This window comes from Cynoglossus semilaevis, chromosome 13 (genome assembly GCF_000523025.1).
Source record: "Cynoglossus semilaevis isolate Cse_v1.0 chromosome 13, Cse_v1.0, whole genome shotgun sequence".
In the NCBI taxonomy this organism is placed as follows: domain Eukaryota; kingdom Metazoa; phylum Chordata; class Actinopteri; order Pleuronectiformes; family Cynoglossidae; genus Cynoglossus; species Cynoglossus semilaevis.
The window spans coordinates 4,908,133-4,919,654 of NC_024319.1; the positions used below are offsets into that span (position 1 = coordinate 4,908,133).

Sequence of the window (11,522 nt, forward strand, 5' to 3'; positions counted from 1 at the left end):
CTCCCACACACCCACACACACACCCCCCCACACACACACACACACACACACACACACACACACTCACACACACCGAGGCAGACACAGACGAGATTGCATTAGAAATTCATATTCTTTTTGAACTCTCTGCTTTTACACTCCTTCCTTCCACACTCACATCTCTCGCCTGAGAAGTGAAGTGAAGTGAGGGCCGGTTGCCGTAGCAACCGCCTGTGTCTGTATCAGAGGGGTTTCCTTAAATGGACTAGAAAGGATGCCAGGTGAGGGGGAGTCACACACACACACACACACACACACACAGATACACCGATTAGCAATCAGCGTGTCCTTCACACTGACTGTTTTTAATGAGCTGAGAGAAGGCTGCTGATTGGCTGGTTTCCAGCAGGGTTAATCTTAGGTACTGTATCAAAACAAATTGAACCTAAACTTGATCTGGTGGTTCAAGTAAATAAATAAATAAATAGTAAAAAAAAAAAAATCCAACTGTACTTACAAATATTTATTTATTTAAACTAATCAAAGTGTCATTAAACATAATTACAATTAATTTTGTTTTGGTGTTGACTCATCAACAACATCACTGGTGATCAACTCTGAATATTGAATTGATAGATGTTCCCCACGTCCCCGTCTGGTCTGGGTCAGAAGTCTGACGCCCCCCCCACCCACACCCCCCTACCCCCCGAGTGACAGCTCTGCTGCTCTCTCACCTTCCACAGGAATCGAGGTCAGGTCTACTGGAGAATCTCTGATTGCCATGTTGGCTGAAAAAAAAAAAACTCAAAGTGTCGTTCAGGATCTGACTCTCGTCTCCGTCCTCAGTGGAGTCATTAGAACATCCGCCCAGCCCCCGTACCAAACCACACTCCCCTGATGCTACAGTCAACAACCACCTGGCTTTTTAAAATCATTTTCTTTTGCTTATCGTTTTCCCTGTCACAGGGAAAAACTTGAGGGGCAGGGCCCTGTGGGGAGACATAGCATGTCCGGTGGGTTGAATTAGTTTCAAGTCTCTACATGTTGCGTCTGGACAATGACCAGTAGTACAACACTGGTGATCAACTCTGAATATTGAATTGATGTAGATGTTCCCCACGTCCCCGTCTGGTCTGGGTCAGAAGTCTGACAGATAGGGGGCACTGCAGGATTAAGGTTAGCCACTACTGCTAGCTATCCATACGTCCATCTTGTGGCTGTATTTACAGTCTTTTTATGATTAAAAAAATCATTTGTCACACCAATTTGAATTGAGCTAAAGAACCTCCAGGAGGTTCAGTGTAAGTTAACGTTTTGATCGTAACTCAGAGACCAGGAGGCGAGCTGGGATTTCCAAACTTTATTGATAAGCTGTGCCAAAAATGTCAACGTAGCAACAGTAAAAACATCATTTCATTTATTGAATGATTAAAATCTCACTACAATCAAAGTGAGAACACCTTCAGGTTCACAAGGTGAGAGGACAGCCGAGCGTACACATGAGGTCAAAGGTCAGGATTCTTCCATCCTCTCCATCATCTCTACATTGACCGTAGTGTGACATCGGTGTCACATCAGTTTTCAAAAGCAGCAGAGAAATAACAAGCGACAGCCTTCCCTGAACGACACTCCTCCATGGAGGAGGAGGGGTATCTGGGGGGGGGGGACACCAACACAAGCAGGCACTGATTAAAATTCACTTCCGACTTTAATGAAACGTTTGCATCATCAGTGAGAAGAGAACTTTGTCGTTCCCGTTCTTGCAGACATTAAAGTCAGCGCTCTTTAGGAGAGTTTTTTTTTTAAAAACGACACAGTTCATCAAAACACAACAGCCTACGGTTATTAACAGAATCGATGTTTTGTTTAAAACGAGTCCCAGCGTTTCTGATCGACGACGTGATTTTAACCCCGCGCTGTCGTCCGTCAGCTCCGTGGCCACGTCACCTGATCTTCCCTGAACGACACTCCTCCATGGAGGAGGAGGGGTATCTGGGGGGGGGGGACACCAACACAAGCAGGCACTGATTAAAATTCACTTCCGACTTTAATGAAACGTTTGCATCATCAGTGAGAAGAGAACTTTGTCGTTCCCGTTCTTGCAGACATTAAAGTCAGCGCTCTTTAGGAGAGTTTTTTTTAAAAAACGACACAGTTCATCAAAACACAACAGCCTACGGTTATTAACAGAATCGATGTTTTGTTTAAAACGAGTCCCAGCGTTTCTGATCGACGACGTGATTTTAACCCCGCGCTGTCGTCCGTCAGCTCCGTGGCCACGTCACTTGATGTCCGTCAACTTTTTCCTTTATTTCTTTCCTTGTCAGTGGTTTTCAGGCCACAGCCTGGTCCACTAGTGCTGTTTCCTCCTGAATGAACAGCCTGCAGAACAAGAGGAGAACGTTAAGTTATATCACTGAGAACCTTCCCGAGTACCTGTGAAAAAATATTAGTCAGTACTGCAGTAATACTCTCGTAATACTTTATATAAAACATCAAATTTTGACCTAATCCTGCATGTTTTTGGGATGGGGGACTAAAGAAACTGACAAACTCCATACAAAGAGATCGGGAATTGAACCAGCAAACTGTTACCTCCTTACATGTAATGCCATATAATGGTGGCATTTTTTTAATGCCTGGCGTTTGAACACAGCTGTATTTGGATGCTGATTTGTATGTATGTATGTGTATGTATATATATATGCAAACATATATGTTATATGTTCATACCAGACTGGTATCTGGTCTGACAGTCTGCTCATGGTCACCTGGTTCACTGAACCATCGACAACCTGATGCACAGACTCTGGTGGAACATGTGACAGACTGAGCTTCCTGCCTCTGATCCGTCTCTTTTCAAAGACAGAATCACCTACAGTAACAATAGTGTCGGTGCCAAGGGTTACAGCTGCAGCCACAGTAACTCATTCAGAAGGCCTTGGTTTCCACGGCAGCGAGCAGAGAACGGGCGGTGGAGCGCGCAATCACTTCCTGAATGTTCCTTCAGAAAAACGGTTGATTTCTCACGAGTGACTGAGAAACTGTTCCTTCTTTACTTTAGGAAGAATGCAGGTGTTTGTTTGTGCCTGTGGTTCAGTGTAGAAATGGATCAGTGGAGATGAATTTCTGTCACAACCAGAGGGGGTCACTGTACGCCTTAGTTGACACCCCGTTCATTACGATATCAATGAGAGGGCAACACAAAGGCGAGTGTGTCCATGACACACTTGTCTTAGACTTTAGTTCATTCAACATAATTCTACTAGCCGGTGGTTCTCAAAGTGAGGGGCGCGTCACAATGTGTATTTCATAATCATTTAAATCATTTAACTTTAAATTATTTTACATGTAAATTATTTCAGTTTTTATTTTCAGTTTAATGCAAATTCAGCAAGCTCGGTGTAAAAGACAAAATGGAGGTCAGTGCTGAGTCAGTGGTGAACTACACAACCAACCCGTGCGCATGGACTTACTGTACACTGATAAAGTAAACACCAGATTCCCAGTACATTTAGGTCAACAGTCAAAGTAACACTCAAACACAGTTTGATTCCCCTACCTTCTGTGAGACGGGCCTTGCCTCCCGTGGGCTGACAGAGGACTGTGGAGCAGCCGACACACAGCACCACCGTCTGGGCGTGACTGAAGACTGTGGTGATTTTATAACAGCCTGGAAGCAGCAAACAAAACACACCGTCGATAAAACAGCCGAGCAGGAAAAGCAGCATCTGTCAGCAGATCTAACAAACACACACACACTGTTTGTCCCTGCTGCCACTGGTGTTGAAGAGTCAGTGGAAACCCTTCACACAGATGACAGCAGGTGTCGCTGTATGCCTTATTTGACACCCCTATCATTAAAAACAATGAAAGGGCAACACATAAAGGCAAAATAGTAGTAAATTAAAATGTTTTAAAAGATTTTACAAAAGATGGAATTAGATTATTTAAGGCCAAATGTCAGATTTATTTACACATTTTGTTAAAGGAATATACAAACGTGTGTTAAATATTTTTATTTTATTTTACTTTAAATGCTGTCCTGTAACTGAGGAGTGACTGATGTAAACAAACAGACCTGGACATTTCACGTCCATAAAGTAGGAGTTAGGACACTGCACCAGACGTTTCTTTTTGTGTCTCCTCTTTTCCTCCTCTGGGGTCGGGTGCAACAAATCCTTCGCGAGCTGTAAAATGTTGGGACACAATGTTGTTCAGTAATAACTTTTGCAGCGTACGTGATGCGACTTCAAAACGGATACGACTCCTGAAATGGATATGTTTTAGTGACGAGAGAAAAGTATGTCATCTAAAAGATAGAGACGTTGCACCGTGAATAACATGGAAGTTGTTTTTTTTTTTGCTGATGCTTGCACTTTGAGATATCAGTAACTGTAGGGCGGTTCCAAGTAATCTTTGGTCAGTAGACAACAGCATGACCATTTGACCACGCCATCGTTTTAAACTTCAGGAAACTGAGCCTGGAATCTTACTTTATTATCAGTAAATAAAATGTAAACATAAACTAGATCCTGAAAAAAAACGTATTTCGTTATGTTTAAATCATTTGTAATTTTGAAGAAAAAAGTAAATTTCAACATAAAACGTATGTCGATTTAAACAGACGTCACATACACGTTTGAAAGGGGTAAGAAACGTCGTACAGATTAAATTAATCTAAAATTTTCGCCGTCGTACAGATTAAATTAATCTAAAATCTTCGCTTTTTCGATTTTTATCTCTAGTTCCGAGTAAACAAGACACGACATTACCGTACACATATTCGTAAAATACACAACGCAAACCTATTTCCTATGTTGAAGTGTGTACTTTAATATAACACCATTTATAAACAAAACACCATTAATTAAATTATGAGGATCAACGTGTTAAAACGCGTTATAAAACCACCGAGGCAGCGCTGCTCCTTTGTCCACGTGCTGCTTCGCCATGTTGGCTCGGTTGTCGAATCTTAACGTTTGTTTTGCGGTCGCGTCAACGCAATTACCGCTTTATAAACTACGTATACATATTACATACTTTACTTTACTAACTTAAGTTAAAGTATGTCGATTACAACAGTCTGTAACAACGGAAAACAATGTTAAAATCTACAGTTTTACTTACAGGCATGTTTGTGCGCTTAGACCTCCACCACCGGAAAAAGGAAAAACTGTTTGTCGATGACGCACCGGAAACTGCTTTATATCTTAAATCACAGAAGAAGACAGTCGACGTTGGTCTTTTTTAACATTAATAAAACCATATTCTCGTTTCACAAAACGTAGTAAAAAGTGACAAAAACAATCTATAATTTTACAAATTGTGGGGCTTGTTGAAATTAAGGATGTGTTTTGACTGTTTTACTGATTTTTAGTTATTTAGTAAATATTTGTTTACATATTTCTGCATTACAAATCATTATTACTTTTGTTTTATTAATTCCTATTTTTTTCTGAAAACGTAAAGAAATAATATTACGTTTCTTAACGCTGTCTCGCCCTTTTCAAATATCAACTTACGATAAAATGTATTACAATACTTCAGAAGAGATTTTGTTTGGAAATTGTAAAAGCATAGCGATATAACAACTATTAAATACGTTTGATAACTTTCGTTTTTACATAATTGACCAATATCTCTGTCATGTCACTCTTGGGGGGGTGGTTTCAATTACGTTTCTGGGTAAATGGCGCCGTCTAGTGGTAACTTTGAGATATTGCAACTCTGAGCCTACAATTCCCACGAAGAAAGTAGTTCCTTACTACGTAGTCTTTCAACGGATCTGGGAACTGGGCCGACAGCAAAGTTTGAGGCTGGAGAAACACGTAGCCACCCGGGTATGTGAAGTGTAGATGGAGTGAGAGTGACGCCGAGAGCAGAGGTCCATGAATCGGGTGTAGATTCACTGTAAACGCCGCTGTACGGTACACAGTCCAACTTTGGATGGAGTTTATTTGTTTTTTAAACGCAGCTGTGAAGCAACTGAGGGGGATCGGAATTCACCGGTAGGGGGGGAGAAAGGTGAAAAGAGGATCCACAGTCAACCCAGCAACACTTTTTTAAAAGTCTTTTTGGTTTGAATTACGTCAAAAAACATTCAAAGATTCAAAGACTACAGTCGATGAAGAGGATCTTTTACTGAACCGAGGATCCACGACCATCTCCTCTGGGCTGCAGCCGCTCTGACTTCTACCAGATTCAGCCATGGCGAAAAAGTACGATTTTCTGTTCAAATTGTTGCTCATCGGCGACAGCGGGGTGGGAAAGACCTGTCTGATCATTCGTTTTGCTGAGGACAACTTCAACTCCACCTACATTTCGACCATAGGTAAGAGGACGGTGGTCGTTTGTGGTCGTTAGCTGCGGGAGTCTTTCTCACCGTGAGCAGCGGTGAACAAATGTTTGCTGACCTTTTATTCTTAACTTGATGCTCTTCACTGCACAAACTGGTTTCTGTCAGGTTCATGTCTGAACTCGTCTGTGTGTCTATGCTGTCCTAGGATTATATTTTTCTTTTTCCCTGCTTCTGTTTGAACGTGTGCTCGAACCTCTTCCTCCTCATCTCTCCTTCAATCTCGTTCCTCTCACTTGGCTCCCAGAAGGTCCACCCACCCTCATTCCTATCTCTTTTGCCATCTCAGAAGAATGGTTGGTTTTCAGGCATGCACACAGGACGACCCCCCCCCACCTCGCCCCAGCCCCCCACCTCGCCCCCCCTCCTCTGCCCCTCACTGTCTGTCACAGTCACAGGGGTGTGCAGCTCGCCCTCACTCTGAGGGGGTCACAGTGAGGGTGACCTCATTTTTTTTCTGTACGTCTTTGTGCCCCGTGGGCGGGTGTGTTTTTACTTCATGTCTAAGGTATTTAACTCATTTTTTACCCCCCCCTCACCTCCCCTGTCCCCCTCCCCTCTCTCTCCTTCTCCCCTTCCTGTCTCTCTCTCTCTCTCTCTTATCTTCCAGGCATCGACTTTAAAGTTAAAACCATTGAAGTGGATGGAAAGAAGGTCAAACTCCAAGTCTGGTACGACGCGGTGCCTCTGTGTTCTCTGGGTTTGCCTTGTTTTTGTGACACTGACTTGCGTTGCTGTGTCTTGTTCCCCGTTTTGGCCCTTTTTTTTTTCTTTCTCCCTGGGAGGAAGGAGGAACCTCCCTCTTGCTGTGTGAATCCCAGACTTTATGACAGGGTATATTGTTCAAGAATCCGTCACACATGGCCGCCACAGACAACCAACACATGTCACTTTGAAGGCGTTCCCATAGCGACTTGAGAAATGTCCGCCACACGGCAGCATCTGCAGCCCCGGACAGTCTGGTCTGCAGTTTTGTAAAATGTGAATTGGTGTCTTCTGCAGGGACACAGCAGGACAGGAGAGGTTCAAGACCATCACCACAGCGTACTACAGAGGAGCCATGGTGAGCACAGTCCAACCACAGGGCCGGTAGGCTGGACAACTAGGCTAACGTCAACACTTAGCACCACCACAGTTATTTTCTGTCATGCCCCCCCCCACCCGGGGACAGAATTGTCTTCGCCCCCACACCCCCACAAATTGAAATACTATTCAGAACCTGATAACATGTATATTTGTATCTGTACAAACCACCCGGGGACAAAATTGTCTTCGCCCCCACACCCCCACAAATTGAAATACTATTCAGAACCTGATAACATGTATATTTGTATCTGTACAAACCACTGTATGAGTTGCTGCCACCTAGTGGCTGGAGGCTTGTTATCGTTCAAGCATTACAGCAGTGGTACACTTGTGTGTCCAGCGTCCCATATTTAATTGGTAGTGCTTCACAACCCCCCAGGCACTTTACTGTGGCCCAACAGGGGGCCCCGCCCCACCATTTGAGAAGCACTGACTTATCCTGATTATTTGCTCATTTGTCCAGTGCACGAACAGTAAAATTCAAAAACTTAAAAGTTGTTCTCTGTGTGTACCGATGACTGACTCTTCCTTCCTCCCTCCCTCCCTCCGTGCCCCCCTCCCTCCCTGTGTCAGGGCATCATCCTGGTCTACGACATCACGGACGACAAATCCTTCGAAAACATACAGAACTGGATGAAAAGCATCAAAGAAGTGAGTGAATTTCCTCTCCGTTACGGAGAACACCACCAGGAAATGTGTTGAAATTCTTCCTTAATCGTCTGCGTAAACATGAGTCATGTGGTTTGTCCACGCAGCTGTTGGCAAATTTTCGCCGCACACGCCCCCCCCCTCCCCCCCTGCGGTTACTCACATAGTAAACTCTAAAATCTTCACAGCCTATTGTGTGTAGGATTACACGTACTGCAAAGTAAACACTGTTGTTTATATAGTCTAATTGGCAACCGTAAATGTAGCAGTTAGCTGGCATCACAAGACGCTAACTAGACGGAGTTAGCTGCAGCTAGCTAAAAAAGGTTTCGTAACAAAAGGCATCACCTGTCAATCATTACTTTGTCCATGTTTTACAGAAGCGGAAACTGAGACGGACGCAGTTTGATTTGTCAATATACATATATATTTACATATTCATGTATGTTAAATATATGTATATATTTATATATCCATATATATGTATGCATGTATATATGTACATTGTAAATATACACAACAACCAGCGTGTCCTCTGCAATGAATTTAAAACGGGATCATGGGGTTGCACTTTGCTGCACCCTGGTGGTGTGGTATCTTTTGGAACACACCACCAGGGGTGCTGTTTTTAATTGTAATTGTAATTAAACATTTGGTATCTTTTGGAACACACCACCAGGGATGCTGTTTTTAATTGTAATTAAAAACGTAATTAATTTAATGTTGTGTTGTCTAAAACCTTGTATGTGGATGTGGTTTAGTATCTGCCACAAAAATATGGCAGAAATAATGAAATGTAACCTGATTTAAACCTTTAAAAACCTGTTTCAGGTCAATTCGATGGCCCAGACGACCCATGGTCCACATACGGCAGAGAAACTGTTTTTATTTTTTATTCATATTGACATTTCTTCGTCTGCTGCTGTGAGACAGACACTTTAGTCCTAACGTTAAAACATCTGCTCTTTAATCTCTTTAGTCTGACGCTCACCCAACTCAAGCTGTCCCTGATCAATAATATCATTCTTCCTTTCCCAGAATGCATCAGCTGGAGTCAGTCGAATGTTGCTAGGTAATAAATGTGACATCGAGGCGAAGCGGAAGGTTTCCAAGGAGGTAGGGGAGAAGGTGAGCCGACTTTCAGAGTAATCACGTTATTTTAAGGACATCGGTGAATCACGAAGTGAGAAAAAAACTTCATGCCAGACTAGAGGTGGTTCTGTCCAATGAGAACGCCCCATTATTCTTCGTGTTTTTATTGTGTTATAACGGACGTGCAGCAGGACGTCCATAATTGCCCATATCCTGCTGTTGATGAGGTTTGGTGTGTGTCTGTCAACAGCTGGCCAAAGACCATGGTATCAGGTTCTTCGAGACCAGTGCAAAGTCCAGCATTAATGTGGAGGAGGTGAGCTGTGACACCGGCTCCGTGCTCTGACTCAGTGCTTCAGGATCGGCTTGATTTTTACAATATTTAACACGAGGCCAAATATTAACTCTTACTCCTTTGACTTTTAGTCTTTCCTGTCTTTGGCCCGAGACATTCTACAGAAAACCAGCAGAAAACCAGTAAGTGAGAAACGACATCTTTTTTTATCTGTAACTGTTAACTCCTTCATTACACATGAACACAGGGCATTACGAACTTAACTCCTTCATAACACATGAACACAGGGCATTACGAACGATAAACAACCCTCTGGTCACTAGATGGCAGCATTGTAGCTCATTTTATTAATCTATATTAATAATCAGGTGATTGTGTGCAGAATGTTGGTGTCAGTAATAATCAGGTGATTGTATGCAGAATGTTGGTGTCAGTAACTTTTACAGTGGTTTGTACAGATAATTAAATAAATATTACCAGGCGCTCAACAGTATTTTAATTCTGTCCTCTAGGGGGCAGAAAATAATTGAGCAGGCAACACTTCACCACTGGCAGAAAATAATTGAGCAGGCAACACTTAACCTTATCACTGCCCCACTATATTGGTATTGGTTGATATCGGAATCGGAAATTGTGTTTGGATAATATTGGCAAAAACTTAATATCAAACATCCCTAGTTTTTTATTTGTACAAAATATTTACAGACATCAGAAACACCAGTAAAAAGTATCTTCAGTTTACGTTCTGCCTCCAGGGTTTTATTTCACCCACTCCATGGTTGTGTCCCATCACTCTGTATGTTTTGTTTGACTCCACTTGTAATTTATCTTCTTTGTTTGTTTGTTTGTTTTTTATTTCCCTCAGGGACCGATGGGCAGAGAAGTGAAGATAACCAGCGGTGCAGAGAAAAAGTCTTCAAAGTGCACTCTGCTCTAGACCTGACGTCGACTCTGCTACCAAACAAAGTACAACGCTAATTTATCGTCCGCACCGCATTCACGACACAACACTTTTTCTGTCTTCATCTGTGCCGAACACACACAGGTTTCCACCATACGATTGGGTTCTCTTCATTATTCATTTTCTAATGCAAAATGTGCAGGTTTTCAGTCAAAGCTATGACGTTTTTACCTTCACTTTTTATGTTGGTTTTTTACTCCTATGTAAACAAAGTCTGTTCGCCCTAAATTTCAGGAAAAATATATTATAAACTTTTAATAGTATAATATAGAGAAGGGGGGGGGGGCTATAAAGTTATACCTGAATCCTCTTGTCCCCAAAACCCAATTCCTGTGAGTATATTATCATCATGTTCAACTAAACAGGCCCAGGTTTCACACTGACTAAATTGAATTTAGCAGATCGTTATATTTCAGTTTATTTTTTTTTTTTCCAGACATTCAGTTTGGTGATGCACCTAGGGAGTTTTGAGTGGTAAATAAGTGCAAAGGTTGTGAAACACTGCTTTAAGTAACAACCAAACTGTAGGGACCTAAGTTTGAAAAATTTGGCATTAGACCAAATATTTTTTGCCACCCACATTCCGATGCTGACAGAGTTACTGTCACATTAAACTTCCACTTCTACGGAGCCCCTGAAACTGAAACTTTCAGGTGAGCACGTGAATTTATTTTATTTTTTTCCCCCATGTCCCTTACTTTCAAAATGTATCAAGCGGACCAGATTGAACTCTATAGCGGGCTGATTTTGGCCCACGGGCCATATGTTTGACACCCCTGCTTTTAAGCACTGTAAACAAAGACAATTTAATGGGACCAGTTTGGTCATTTTCAGTGAGTTTTGGTTGTAGGAGTTCATTATGTTTTTAACGTCTGTTTTATTACAGTTTGTAGACGAGGCTCCTGTTTTCAGACTTTAACCCAAAACAAGTTTCGAGTTCTTTTCTTTTTCATTTCTTTGAGATCTTTGCCATTCCCCTGATTCTGGCACATTCCGGTTTGTTCATTGGAGTGCAATAAACCGTTCGTCACTCTGCATTCTTGAATTGCAGTGCACTTTCAGTTCTGACCAGCCCTCTCACGTTTACACGCAGTACATTCAAG

General features: G+C 42.3%; 2 protein-coding genes and 1 non-coding gene across 3 annotated transcripts; 1 reads left to right on the forward strand and 2 right to left on the reverse strand.

The window, feature by feature from the left end:
* Positions 1 to 2,294: 2,294 nt before the first annotated feature.
* On the reverse strand, positions 2,295 to 5,191 carry LOC103388254 (40S ribosomal protein S27-like). The gene is made up of 4 exons (XM_008323165.3): positions 5,110 to 5,191; positions 4,061 to 4,169; positions 3,542 to 3,652; positions 2,295 to 2,361 (listed from the first exon to the last, which is right to left on the reverse strand). Exons 1-4 carry the CDS (start codon positions 5,113 to 5,115, stop codon positions 2,333 to 2,335), a joined length of 255 nt encoding a protein of 84 aa, XP_008321387.1. The 5' UTR covers positions 5,116 to 5,191; the 3' UTR covers positions 2,295 to 2,332.
* On the reverse strand, positions 3,743 to 3,872 carry LOC112487998 (small nucleolar RNA SNORA13). The gene has a single exon (XR_003051657.1). It is a non-coding gene; the product is annotated as a small nucleolar RNA SNORA13 (small nucleolar RNA).
* A 474-nt stretch (positions 5,192 to 5,665) lies between the features above and the next one.
* On the forward strand, positions 5,666 to 11,456 carry rab13 (RAB13, member RAS oncogene family). Its single transcript, XM_008323164.3, has 8 exons — positions 5,666 to 6,313; positions 6,948 to 7,008; positions 7,340 to 7,400; positions 7,997 to 8,074; positions 9,110 to 9,199; positions 9,414 to 9,479; positions 9,590 to 9,640; positions 10,324 to 11,456. The coding sequence occupies exons 1-8, from the start codon at positions 6,190 to 6,192 to the stop codon at positions 10,393 to 10,395; spliced, it is 603 nt and encodes a 200-aa protein (XP_008321386.1). The 5' UTR covers positions 5,666 to 6,189; the 3' UTR covers positions 10,396 to 11,456.
* Positions 11,457 to 11,522: the final 66 nt, after the last annotated feature.

Coding starts and splice junctions, on each gene's coding strand:
- LOC103388254 (XM_008323165.3), bottom strand. Junction 3,653..4,060: donor TATGGACGTGAAATGTCCAG/GTCTGTTTGTTT, acceptor TGCTGCTTCCAG/GCTGTTATAAAATCACCACA. Junction 2,362..3,541: donor CAAGGCCCGTCTCACAGAAG/GTAGGGGAATCA, acceptor CTTGTTCTGCAG/GCTGTTCATTCAGGAGGAAA.
- rab13 (XM_008323164.3), top strand. CDS start 6,190: ATGGCGAAAAAGTACGATTTTCTGTTCAAATTGTTGCTCATCGGCGAC. Junction 6,314..6,947: donor CACCTACATTTCGACCATAG/GTAAGAGGACGG, acceptor CTTATCTTCCAG/GCATCGACTTTAAAGTTAAA. Junction 9,200..9,413: donor CCAAGGAGGTAGGGGAGAAG/GTGAGCCGACTT, acceptor GTCTGTCAACAG/CTGGCCAAAGACCATGGTAT.